The 12,592-nt window shown below is 36.0% G+C and overlaps 1 protein-coding gene across 9 annotated transcripts in view; it reads left to right on the forward strand.

Annotated features, from left to right (window-relative positions):
- USP36 (ubiquitin specific peptidase 36) overlaps nt 1–12,592 on the forward strand; it is a 231,280-nt gene that overhangs the window by 22,613 nt on the left and 196,075 nt on the right. For 8 of the 9 annotated variants that reach the window (XR_008916450.1, XR_008916449.1, XM_007482929.3 and 5 more), the window contains 9 exons: nt 289–371; nt 3,696–3,807; nt 4,891–5,031; nt 5,605–5,705; nt 6,748–6,889; nt 7,454–8,137; nt 8,950–9,080; nt 10,666–11,268; nt 11,737–11,987. Coding sequence is in view for 7 of the 9 variants with exons in the window: in XM_007482929.3 (XP_007482991.2) it covers nt 289–371; nt 3,696–3,807; nt 4,891–5,031; nt 5,605–5,705; nt 6,748–6,889; nt 7,454–8,137; nt 8,950–9,080; nt 10,666–11,268; nt 11,737–11,987 (2,248 nt within the window). In the remaining 2 variants the exon portion in view is untranslated. The remainder of the gene's footprint in view (nt 1–288; nt 372–3,695; nt 3,808–4,890; nt 5,032–5,604; nt 5,706–6,747; nt 6,890–7,453; nt 8,138–8,949; nt 9,081–10,665; nt 11,269–11,736; nt 11,988–12,592) is intronic. The other variant, XM_007482934.3, reaches the window with a different exon arrangement.

Here is a 12,592-nt window from a genome sequence, read left to right on the forward strand (position 1 = left end):
ATTGGATAGGGAACTGAGCTAGATCCAGTTTGAGTCACAACATGGAATCAGTATCTTTTATTCAGTTCCCACAATTTTCAGTTCACAAAACAGGTAACATCGATTTGGTGTCTCTTCTGATGCTTGCCATTTGACCTTGTTAGACTGGAATCTCAAAACTCAAACTCTTATATAATATAACATGAATGTTTTCTTAACTCAAACTAAAAAACATTTTAAGTTGGGTATTTCTTGTATATATCAGCTTCTCTTTCTTTTACTTGCTTACCTTGCACTTGTCTCTTACAGCAAGCTGCAAATATTGTGCGTGCCTTGGAGCTGTTTGTAAAACCAGATGTTTTGAGCGGAGAGAATGCTTACATGTGTGCTAAGTAAGTCGGCTTTTGGTTCTTTTTCTGGGCCATTTTTGTCACCTCCCTTGGATATTTCCTAATGCTGTAGTATTCTTTTTTAATTCTTCTTGCCAAGATAGCTTTCCCATCACCAAAATAACTTTATTATCCTGTAAAGCATATTTTTTTCTCCCTCTTTATTTTTAGACTCTTACCTTCTGTCTTAGAACTGATACTAAGTTATCAATCCCGAGGCAGAAGAGCAGCAAGGGCTAGGCAGTTAGGGTTAAGTGACTTACCCAGGGTCATATAGCTAGGAAGTATCTAAAGCCATATTTGAACCCAGGAATATGTGTGGAATTATGCACCTCTGCATTTGTGTCCATCTTCAGGCCTGGCTCTTTATCCACTGAGCCATCTAGCAACCCCCTTTTCTCCTTTTCTTTCTATAGTTTGATCATTTATCTCCTGTCCACTCTATTTGCTGAATCCAAGTAAGTAATGATGAAAAAGAAGTCAGAGGATGCTTAGAATAAAATGGCTTTTAGACCATATATAAATTTTAACATAGGGGTTTGTGCTATAAATGTGAGGCCCTTGTCCAATGACTGATACACACACTATTCTGGAGGAACTAAATTGTATATGTGTTATAAATGAAACCAGAAGGGAAAAAGGAAGTTACCTCTGTGTCCCTATTAATGCAAAATAATGATTCCCTCTGAAATGGTCACATTATTTGAATTTGTATTGCATATCTCCATTGGCCTAGAAATAATTACCTTATTTAACACAATTATAATTTTGAATATTGAAAATTTGCATATATGTAGCCAGTTCAGGGATTTGATGTTTGCACTGCCTATGTAGCTCTCCTGGGTTGTTTACATATTGTTTTCCTCATCACACTATATTGTGTGTTGATAGCAGAGACCATGTTTTTGCCCTAATTTGTGACTTCACTGCTTACCACAGCACCCATTAGTATATATAGTAAGTGCTTAATAAATATTTATTGACTGTTCCTATGGAACTCATGGTGGCTATGGGATTTCAGCTTCTGGATCATTATTCTCTTTTCTTGAGGAGTTCAATATTATACTTATTCTCTTGTTTTCTCCTTAAATCTTATTTATGTAAGGAGACATTTGAACTCCTTAAACTAATCCCTTAGTCTCATTTCATAACTTAGTATAGTAGGTAATTTTATTGATTAAAAGCTATTTCCTATATTTGATCATAATCTAGCATTCCATCTGTCCCCAGGCTTTACCCCTCCTAAATTCAGGACCCCTCTGAACCCTTTACTCCTTAATACTTTCTCAGGGTATTAGTCCTACTTTCCCAGTCTCTACTCTGTTGTTAACCAGTTATACTTCAGATTATCCTCTACTCAAAACTCTTGTCCATTAGTTTTTTTTTTCCCTTTGCCCTACTCCAACCCTGCATTATTCTGCTTCTCATAGGCTTCTGTCTGAAGCTGAAAGTACTCATATACCTGTGCTAAATACACTACACATTTATGTTAACCAACTTTATATTAACTAAGGCCTCACTACAATAGGGCAATATTTTTTATTCCTATGTAGTTCCAGACCTCTCCTTGAGTCACTGAATCATGCTCCTCTCAATCTTTGCTTCACCTTCTTAGATAAAGACAACCCCTATTATTGATCATAAGCTCTCCTTTTTTCTTCATCTACAATTCCTTTAATATCACCTCTCTTTCCTTCTCCTAGTCTTCTTGCCAAGAGCATTCTGTCTCCATCTGTCCATGATCCAATTCCATTCCATTTTCAAATCATCACTTCCCCTATCTACTGATTACTCTACTGACTAAAAACATACTCAAGTTTCCAAAATTCTGGGGGAGAAAAGATCCTTTAGATTCTACTATTTTTGAGCTCTGGGCCCTTGAATCAGGAAGATCTGAGTTCAAAGTTAGTTTCAGACACTTCCTAGCTGTGGACAAGTCTTAACTCTGTTTGCCTTGGTTTCCTCATCTGTACAAGTAGCTGGAGATGGAAATGGCAAACCACTAGTTTGCTAGGATACCTCCAAAGGGGGTCACAAAGAGTTTGGACATGACTGAACTACAACTATACTGTAGATGACTCACAGATTTAAATATAGAGGCATATTTTCTCCACTGAGCTTCAATAATACATCACCAGCCTAGTGGACATTTCAACTGGATGCTACACATCTCAAACTTAACATGTCTAAAACTAAGCTCCTCATCCATCCAAGGTTGCCCCCCTCCCAAATTTCCCTACTCTTATTCTTCTAATGTCACAGATTCATAATTTTGGGGTTGTCCTCTACATTTCATTATTACACAGTATGCCCCATCAATGATCATTTCTCACTTTTTCTACCTTTTCCACCTTGTATCCAACTCTAATCATACAGCTTCAGATCAAGCATTTGTTCTCTCTTGCCTAGTCATTTTCAGTGGTATCCTAATTAGTTTCCTTGCCATATGTCTTTTTCTACTCCATCCTTTGCACTGCTAAAGTGATTTTCTTAAACCATACATTGTATCTCAGCACTTTCTTATTCAGTTAAATTTAAATGGAGTAGGGGCAAGGAGATGGCCAAGTGGATAGAATATTGGTCTTGGAGTCAGGAATTTCCGAGTTCAAATCTGGCTTTAGACACATACTAGCTCTGTGACCCTGGACATGTCACTTAAACTTAACCCTATTTGCCTCAGTTTTTTCATCTACAAAAGTTGCTGAAGAAGGAAACAGTAAAGCACTCCATTATTATTGCCAAGAAAACATCAAGTGGAGTCACAAAGAGTCAAATATGACTGAAATATGAACAATAGAAACAAACTTAAATGACTCCTGATTGCCCCTAGCTTAAAACAAACCTCTGCTTGGCTTTTAAAACCATTTTTAAACTTGTCTGAACCCATCTTTCCTGCCTTGTTACATATTATATATTGTTTCCCTTTCTATACCCATACCAAACTTATTTGGGTAGCAAAGTAGGGGACTATGTATATAAAATGTTGATTTGTTTCTTTCATATGTTGGTTGGTTTTGTTTAACTTTGTTACTAAGAACAAAGTAAGGCTTAGGGGAGGAGCTATACATCTAGAAAGGACAGTGTTATGTGATAGATAATTAATAAAACTGTTTCTAAGTGCAATGTATAAGGCTTTTATTTTAACCTCATGGTTTGCCCCATCTTTAATAAATAGCTTCCAGTTCCTTATGAGATGCTGAACTGTCCAAAAGTAAAGAATAGCTTTGTGACTATCATCTGTTTTTGTGCATTACTCCCAAATTATACACATAAGATAACAGTTCTAAAGTATAAGCTAATACAGTTTTTAATCTACTTTCCTTATAGATGCAAGAAAAAAGTACCAGCCAGTAAGCGCTTCACAATTCATAGGACATCCAATGTCTTAACTCTCTCTCTGAAGCGCTTTGCAAACTTCAGTGGGGGTAAGATTACCAAGGTGAGTTTCCTATCAATCATTCTGTAGACACCAGAGCTTTGGCAATTGTACAAGGCATCCATCATCTGCCTTCTTATTTGAAAAGCAGATACTAAGAAAAGCAGATACTAAGACACTAATGACAGATATTATGATTTTAGACAAATATGCAGTAAAATTACTTTCATATAACTTTAAATACCTGGTTGAGGAGTTAAGCGGCACAGTGGATAAAGTGCTGGGTCTGGAATTAGGAGTCAGGAAGATTAATTTTCCCGAGTTCAAATGTAGCAAGTCTCTTAACCCTGTTTGCCTCAGTTCTTTATCGGTAAAACGGTCTGGCAAAGAAAATGCAAACAGCTCTAGTATCTTTGTCAAGAAAACCCCAAATAAGGTCGTGAAGAGTTGAATACAACTCAGATAACAGAACAACAAAGAAGAGGTTTTCAAAATGAAAGTGATTGAAGTTATGGATTATTTTTATTTGATCTGTACATAATTACTCATTTTTATTTTTGTATATTAAAATTCAATGAGGCAAAAAGAAAAATAGTAATGTTTCATTTCCATTATTGTTGAGAGAATATTTTTTCCTATAATATCCCTAGTATAAATTGCCAGTTTTCGTTGAAGTCCTTATTTTTCACCTTATTCTCCAGGAAAAAAAAAAGTTTGTGGAATAATCTTGGTCTTGACCCATTTTAGAAAAATAAGATTTACTAGAAAAAGTAAGGTATAGTAATCTATAAATTTTATTTTAAATAGCTCAGATTAGGTATTATCTCATATTTCTTGGCAGTGCTGTCTGTGGAGATAATAGTGAAGAACAAGGTTTATTTCCATTTTATTTACTTTTAGGAAAGGGGGTGGTGAGAAAAGGAACTGTAAGAATAAAGCTGAAGTCTCCTGATGTGTCTACAAAATCACATCTTAAAGGAAGAATTATTTGTTCCTTAAGCTTTTGTCATAAATTGTGGCATGGCCAAATACTTTGAACTACTGAGTTATTCATGTAATCACATTTGCTTTTTCATGATATGGATGAAAAAGAAATTGACATTTTATCTTGATATGAATTCTAATTTCTGTTTTCTTTTGTAACAGGATGTGGGATATCCAGAATTTCTTAATATACGTCCATATATGTCCCAAAGTAATGGTGACCCTGTTATGTATGGATTATATGCTGTACTTGTCCATTCAGGTTATAGCTGCCATGCTGGACATTATTACTGTTATGTCAAGGTAAGTGCCTTTTTTTAGGTACAACCAGTGTATTTGGTAATAGATTCTTGACAAATAAGCATTGTATTTTGTTGCATGGACACCAGTCTTTAGAAGTCACATAAACCCTGCTTACTTAACCTTTTCAAAACTTTTAGGGAAAATAGAAAATCTTTCTAGCAGCATGTAGTTCTATATTCTCCTTAAAATGTAGAGGAATCAATTTTTTTTTTTAAAAACCCATTAGAATCTCTAGTTATCAATGTAGAGAAAAAATTGGAAACTAATTGCTTGGGTTATAAAAGGCTTTGCCTGATAAATATTCAGAAGAATCTTGACTAATGGAATGTATTTGCATGTGATAGAAAGTATGGAGATCAGCCTTTCATATCTCTTGGGAAAAAGAAGCTGAGGAATGATGAGATGTGAAAGAATTAGAAATTATTAGCAAACCCAATATTTTCTGTGCTCTTAGTTATATAGGGCATTGTATGAGAAATTACATATTGTGGTTCTTAATTTAAAAACATTTAATAATCAAAATAGAGAAGGGAGTCTTAACACCTTTATTGACTTTTTTATTCATGATTTTAGGCTAGCAATGGGCAGTGGTATCAGATGAATGATTCTTTGGTCCATTCTAGTAATATCAAAGTGGTCCTGAATCAGCAAGCCTATGTTCTGTTCTATCTCAGGTGAGTCCTTTGAATGTCTCTCTTTAGGTCTTTCCTTTAGGTTTCTTTTTAGGTTCTTTCAATGGAAATTAATTGGAAATCCCAGGAGGGGACAGATACTTGGACAAACAATTTCATTTGTAATCTCCAAAAACACAAGCAATTTCAAACTGGCTTTGGAAGTTCTAACATGGATTCCTGATGTGGATAGCCTCTTGGATGCTACTTTAGTTGGGTGTTAGTTTTAGTTTGGCCTATAACTTTAAGGACCATCCCCAAATGGATATACCATAGAACTTCCCTATATTCTAGAATATCCACTGAGGGCAAGGCTATGCCAGAAAAGACCCTTTTAAAAATAATCCATCTTGTTTCTAAACTGAAATATAAACATCATCTAGGGAATATGTGAGAAAATCTGCCCTATGACATTTAAAGCTTTGAATTCTGACATTACCCAGCTTCCTTTGTATTTCCATGTCTTTAAGGTTTTTGTTGAATACTATTCTAAAATAGAAGACAGTAGCCATCCTTTATGTACTTTCCCAGAGAAGGACATGGTTAACAAAATGATAGTGAATTGAAATCTTTGGAATCTAAATTTAGAATGCAGCTAGAGGTAGCTATCATATAGGTTTTCTTAAAATGTTATTTGTTCATGTCTCAGCAATCAATCATTTGCTACTGAATTAAAATGAAGCATTTGAGAATTAGATTAACTGTCTTGAAACTCAACTAATCAGGAAGTTATCACTTGGAAAAGGACCTTTAACTATGGTTTGGTATGCTTTGTGCTGACTTTGACTTAGATATTTGAATCTGTACAAAGTCATATTTTATAGGGGAAGGTAAGATTTATCTGGTGATTCTATATGGAGCATTTAGTATCCTTAAGGGGACCTCTGCTCTGGCTATATATTTTGGGGACAGGGACCCCAGGGGCAGCTTTAGTTGAACACTTCCATTCTGTGATTCTGCCATGGTTATTTTGCTTAGTTTTTGCTTAATTGTCTCACTTTGTTGTGTTGTCTTTTGTTACTGACCAACTTCCTTCTCTTTCCAGAATTCCAGGCTCTAAGAAGAGTCCTGAGGGCCCCATTGCAAAAACTGCCTCTGCCCTTCCTACTCGAACAAACAATGTAGTTCCAGAACACATCAAGAAAAATATTAGTAATGGTATTGTTCCCTCACCACTAATTGGAAAGGTAAGTAATTTCTAGAGGATCAAAACCTCTCCTTGCAGGGAACAAGAGTAGTCTATAGCAGCTTATGCTATATGCATACTTATGCAGCTGTCAAATCATTATCATTAGGGAAAAAGAAACCTAGTAGAGGTGATTCTCACTGGATCATTTCTTTGCTTAGCAGAGATTGAAATCACTTTCAAGCAATTTGTGTGATTTTACTCTCTTCTTGCATTGGATAGAAGCAGAAGTTGAGTAAGGGGAGGGGAGGGGGTAGAATGAATCATAAAAGGTAACCAGACTTAACTAAAAACTGCACAGTAGGCTTTGTTTCTTCTTTCTCTAGAGAAGATCTGTCCATACATAAGTTTGGAAAATGTATCAGACCATCTCCTTAGATGGTATAATGGTATTAAAATGAATGGAATCAATCTTCTTTACTGTATTTAGCTCTACATGTTTCTTCCTTCAGGCTTTTCAAAGCAAAATTTGCTTTGTAGTTGAGAGTTAGTTTTGCCTAATAGTTTTTTGTTTTTGTATACTTCAAAATCCTTATACTGTGCTTTCTTCTTGGACTTCCTTTAGAAATTGGACTTGGTATCGGTGAAAAAATTGCAAACAGCAGAAGAAAATGGTGTCCCAGTTTCCAGAAATAGCTTTGTAGTAGGCCTTAAATCACAAAATGGAAGTGTTCAACTAAAGCTGCCCTTGGGGTCCCTGTCCCCAAAACTTTGTTCAAAGCCTATCCATGGACCCATCATACTGGATAAACTGGGAAAAAAGGTTAAGAAGCCTCTCTCCCTGCAACACCTTTCTCCCTCACTAAAAATGTCTCAGGGGTTAAATGGCATCAGCAACTTAAGCAGCACAAAACTTGAGAGTCGTAGGCAAAGCTCATGGGAGAGCAAGAATGCTGTACTAGCTACCTCACCTAAGCTCCTGCCTGAAGTGACTATCAATGGCCATGGGCCAAAGAGTAATGGTGAGTGTTCAGATCCCAAGAGGAAGGATTCCATCAGCTCCAGCCCTGAATACTCTTCCAGTGGTGAGACAGCCAGGGGGCCCGAGACCTCGAAGAGTGGAGTTGGCTGTTTCTATACTTCTCAGGAAACAGACTATTCTGCTGGTGAGCGTGCCAAAGAGCCACCTGGTGGAGAGGATTCTAAGATGGTGAAGTTAAAGTCCCCTGTCCTGACCAATACTGCCACTGAGCCTACAAGCATCATGTCCCCCCCACCAGCCAAAAAACTGGCCCTTTCTTCCAAGAAGGTGGGTATGTGAGGTCTCATCCTCTGCATGTGATCCATGGGGCTAGAGAGGCAGGTTTGATTTGCATTCCAATTTTAGAATTATAGAGTATAAGAAGAGAAACTATAGGGATTAGGACCTCAATTCAAAAAAATTAAACTTATTTATAGCATCCTCTTGGGTTATGATAGTGGTAGCTGGGGATGGGAAAGGTAGAGATCAGAGGTTTTAAGAAAGCCTTGCACTTTCTTGTATTAACTCATCAATACTTATTATTAATGGAGGTAAAATTCATTTTGAGAATTCTAGGAAAATGAAAAGGAAGAGTTGTCTAAAGCTCCAGTTAATTGCTTATTGGATGATAGGTGGATGAATAAGCTAAATCCCAATTTCTTACTCTCAGAATTTAGGGTGAACATCAGTAAAAATAACTTAGGGTCTTTTGCTCAGATAGATCTCCTTGCCACTGAATCCACAGGAGGCCTGGGTGAGGTGGAGTTTGGCAGGGAACCATCAGCATGGAAAATGGCAGCCATCTCCTTTATGGAGCATGAGGAAGTAACAAGAAGATAGTAAATGTTATGCTAAGATTTCTGTTGAAATTTCCTTCTTTTTTTCCTTTTTGTTTCTAACCAAAAACACTTCTGATTCTTCTTCTATCATTTCTCACCCCTTACCTTCTCTGTTTGTTTTTTGTTTTCTTTCCCTGCCCATACCAACCTTCCCTCTTTCTGGGCTCTTCTTTCCCCTCATTTTTATTTTTATTTTTTTCCTCTTCACTCACGGAAACCTTTTTTAGACCACCAAGTTTTTATTTATGTCGATAACTACAGGCCAGCACCCTACGGAGGGCGACCGCCAATGACCTCCATTCACCTCCCCATTCATCATTTGCTGACCACACCTACCCCACGAAAATCACCCACCCTGTCTTCACTTCTTCTTGGCCTGTCAGTAAAATCAGGTGAGTTGTATACACAGAACTCTAATCAAAAGGATGATCATCTGTTCTAATCTGGGGCAAAAAGGAAGCAAACAAAGGATGGTAAATGTGACAGTAATACATAGTCCTCATTGTTTCTTTTTACTTATTAGAAATTTGAGAGAGGATACTTCCTTGGTAAAAGAAAGCTGTTTCCAATAGCTTGTTTTCATCATTCTTATTTTTCTGAGATTGTGTTCCATATGCATATATGATATTAGACATAAATATATGTTTTATCAACTATATACTAAGACTTCCTCGAGTAATCTTGTTATACTTTGAAAAAGGAAGATAAAATCAGAAATAAAGGTGATGTAAAAAACAAAAGATAGCAGTAAGAATTGAGGCCCTCATTTTAAAAAAAAAGTGTTTCCACCCGTCCTACCTAAACAATGTAGTCCCAGAGCATATCAAGAAAAATATTGAAATGTGGTGCTATTCATTCATCATTAATTGGAAAGGTGGTACGTTGGTTTATTGGTGTCAGTCCAAACCAGAAAACCTCCTGGGAGTATGAACTCTATGCATTTTGCTTTTTCCCTTTGTCTGATGGTATCTGATGCTGTGAATTCTGATATTATTCTACTTCTTTTATTTTCTGTTTCATTAGTTTTTTTTTATTAAGTGTAGGACCTGACATGTTTATGTATTAAGGAAAGAAAAAACAAATAAACTCTAGAATTGTAATTTAAAGGATCAATAAAAAAAGATAAAGAAAGAGAAGGGTCAGAGACCTCTGGAAAAATATTTGACCTTTTTTGAATTAGGAAGAAAGGATAAGGTTTGGGTACCAAATTCAACAAATATTTCTGCTAAACATTGTTGGTTCCTTTTTCTCTCAGTTTCAGTGCTTGAAGTGCATAGTAATACTAATACTCTGACTAAGACCTATTGCTTACTGTTTATTCATCTGGATGAGATTTGGGATATTGAGAGGGCATTTACTTTCAACTTTTTCTTCCTAGTTTGGTTTCCATGAAAGGAAAATTCTTTAGAAATATGACTAGAAACTTTTATGGTTTTGTTTTGAATTGGGTTTCTTTTGACAATTTTATCATAACTATATAGTTCTGTTTTATATAGATTGCTTATTTCCATTTTTAGTAAAGAATGATAATAGGAGATACATGGATCTTTTACTTGGAGGTATTATACAGTTTCTTTACTTGATACTTTTGGAGCTGGGAAATGAAGTATTTAGGCATTTAATTGTTTCCAAGATTTCCTGATTAAGGATGTTCTCTATTAATTTTCAAATTCTGGTAACATTTAATTTTAAAAACATTTCAGAATTTTCAGAAGTACTTTTGAACTTTTTGAAGGCAAACTGTGTAAGGAAAAATAATAGTTGATGTTAAATTTGGTTTTATAAAAACAAATTAATCCCAGGTGCCATGTAGACATGTTTTGTTTCCTTTAATTTATTCATCTCAAAGCACTCTGCATTAAGATACTTAAAGGAAAACAATGTTTAAGATTCATTTGAAATTGAATTTCAGGAAAGATGAGCTCAACTTGGTTCTTTTGGAACTAATTTTTTCTGTGCCTACCTTTCTGTCTTTAGGGCTGTTTCACCTCTCAAATCATCAAATACTATGAAGTCTGCCTTCAACTCCTACTCAATCAAAGCTTCACCACTACCCTCCAGCCTCAGGCCTTCAGGAATGACTGAACCACATAGCTGCTCCTTTGCTTCCAATCCCCTGCCTCAGGTAAATGGGGACTTTGTGTCCCCTTCACACCAGCAGCAGGGGACCAGCAGTGCCCCTTACAGCTTCTCCAAAAAGAGAAGGAAAAAGCATATAGGAGAAGACAGGCCAATCAGAAGTTTGGAAGAAGAAATATCACAAAGAAATGGGAAGGCAGCTGATCTTTCTCATATAAAGAAAAAGAAAAAGAGGAAGCACAGATCCTGGATAGAAGTTGCTGCATCTCTTATTCAGGAAGAACAAACACAGAGTTGCAATAGTGAGATAGGAACAAAGTTATGTTTAGATGTGGCTGTTAATGGGCTGGAAGAAGAAAGCAAAAACCAAGAGATGAATGACAGTCACAAAGGAGATATGACTGATGCCCACTACCTTAGCAAGAAGAAGGAGAAAAAAAGAAAGAGAATGGAGGAATGTAATGAAGAACATTGTCATTATCAGAAATCATCTTTGGATAGGTAAGGGAAGGTGGTAAAAAGGCATCAGACAGTACATCTTTTATCAAGTTTAAACTTACATTCTAGGTTCTTTATGGAAAGTGGGAGTAGAATATTACATACAAAGCTTTAAGCTGTGGTTGGTTTAATTGGATTTAATACATTCTCTCCTGGTGTCTCAATCTGGTTAATCCTAGTCTGTGATATAATGTAATTGATGGAAGTCCTCCATACATTTATTGCTTATTTTAACTGAGTGTTAAATAGTTTGAGTTTATTTAGGCAGTATACTTGTTTTTTGTTTTTTGGGGGTTTTTTTGTCTTTCTGTAAAGTCCCTAGTAGAATTTGGGTGATAGTTTGTGGGGACTATTTCTTGCTAAATTATAGATAGGTGGAAGAAAACTGTATAATGGTTTTTTATTTGAATTGAAGTTTCTTTTCATTCTTTTGTTTTGAGTAAGACTCAACTATTTCTCATAATTCTACAGCAGCTGCTCTATTTGGGACAAGGAAGAACCAGAGTCCATTACAGAGACTCCAAGGAAAAAGAAAAAAAAGAAAAGAAAGCAAGATTCAGAACAGGAAGGAGAAGAAAATGAGCACCAAAAACACCAGAGAAAGGACTGCCAAAATGACCCCAAGGTCATCCCTAAAGAAAACACTTTTTGCAAGGATAGCAATCAGTCTCAAGCTTTGAATGGCCAGCATCCTGGAAATGTTGCTCCATATATGTTTTTGGGTGAGATAGGGGTGATTAGGATGTGGGGAGTTTGAGAGAATAATGTCTTTTATGACTGATGGTATTTCTTGTTCCACTTTGTCTTTTATTTCTAGTTTTTGGGCATTCTGATTTTCAGACAGATTGTTATTTGAATCCTGAAACTTCTGTTTTACTATGATTTGTGACTTTCCAGCATAAGTTATCCAAAAACACAGAAACAGGGAGATAGGGTATTTTAGAGAATTCCACATTTTATTCAAGAGGATAATGAGGCTCAGACATGAATCATACAAAATAGTATATGTAGTTGTTAATAAATAGCACAGTTCATTCTCCCGTCCAACATATTAATCCGCCATGCATGTTTCACTGCTGGGAATGTAGATGGAATAGCAGTCATGATAGATTTACTATTTTCAGATTATCTGAGGTTTAAAAGTTGATAGAGACTATCTAGTACTCCAGTAGAGCCTCAGGACACCTCAAATATAAAGTATAGTAAGTTCACCTAGAGATGATCAGATTCTGGAGAACTGATTCATAACTAACCAAATTGATAATAGGGTACTAACACTGTGTCATTTTATTAAATTTACACTCAGAAATATAACTGCCAAGATGGC

The sequence above is a fragment of the Monodelphis domestica genome, chromosome 2, assembly GCF_027887165.1.
Source record: "Monodelphis domestica isolate mMonDom1 chromosome 2, mMonDom1.pri, whole genome shotgun sequence".
Classification (NCBI taxonomy): domain Eukaryota; kingdom Metazoa; phylum Chordata; class Mammalia; order Didelphimorphia; family Didelphidae; genus Monodelphis; species Monodelphis domestica.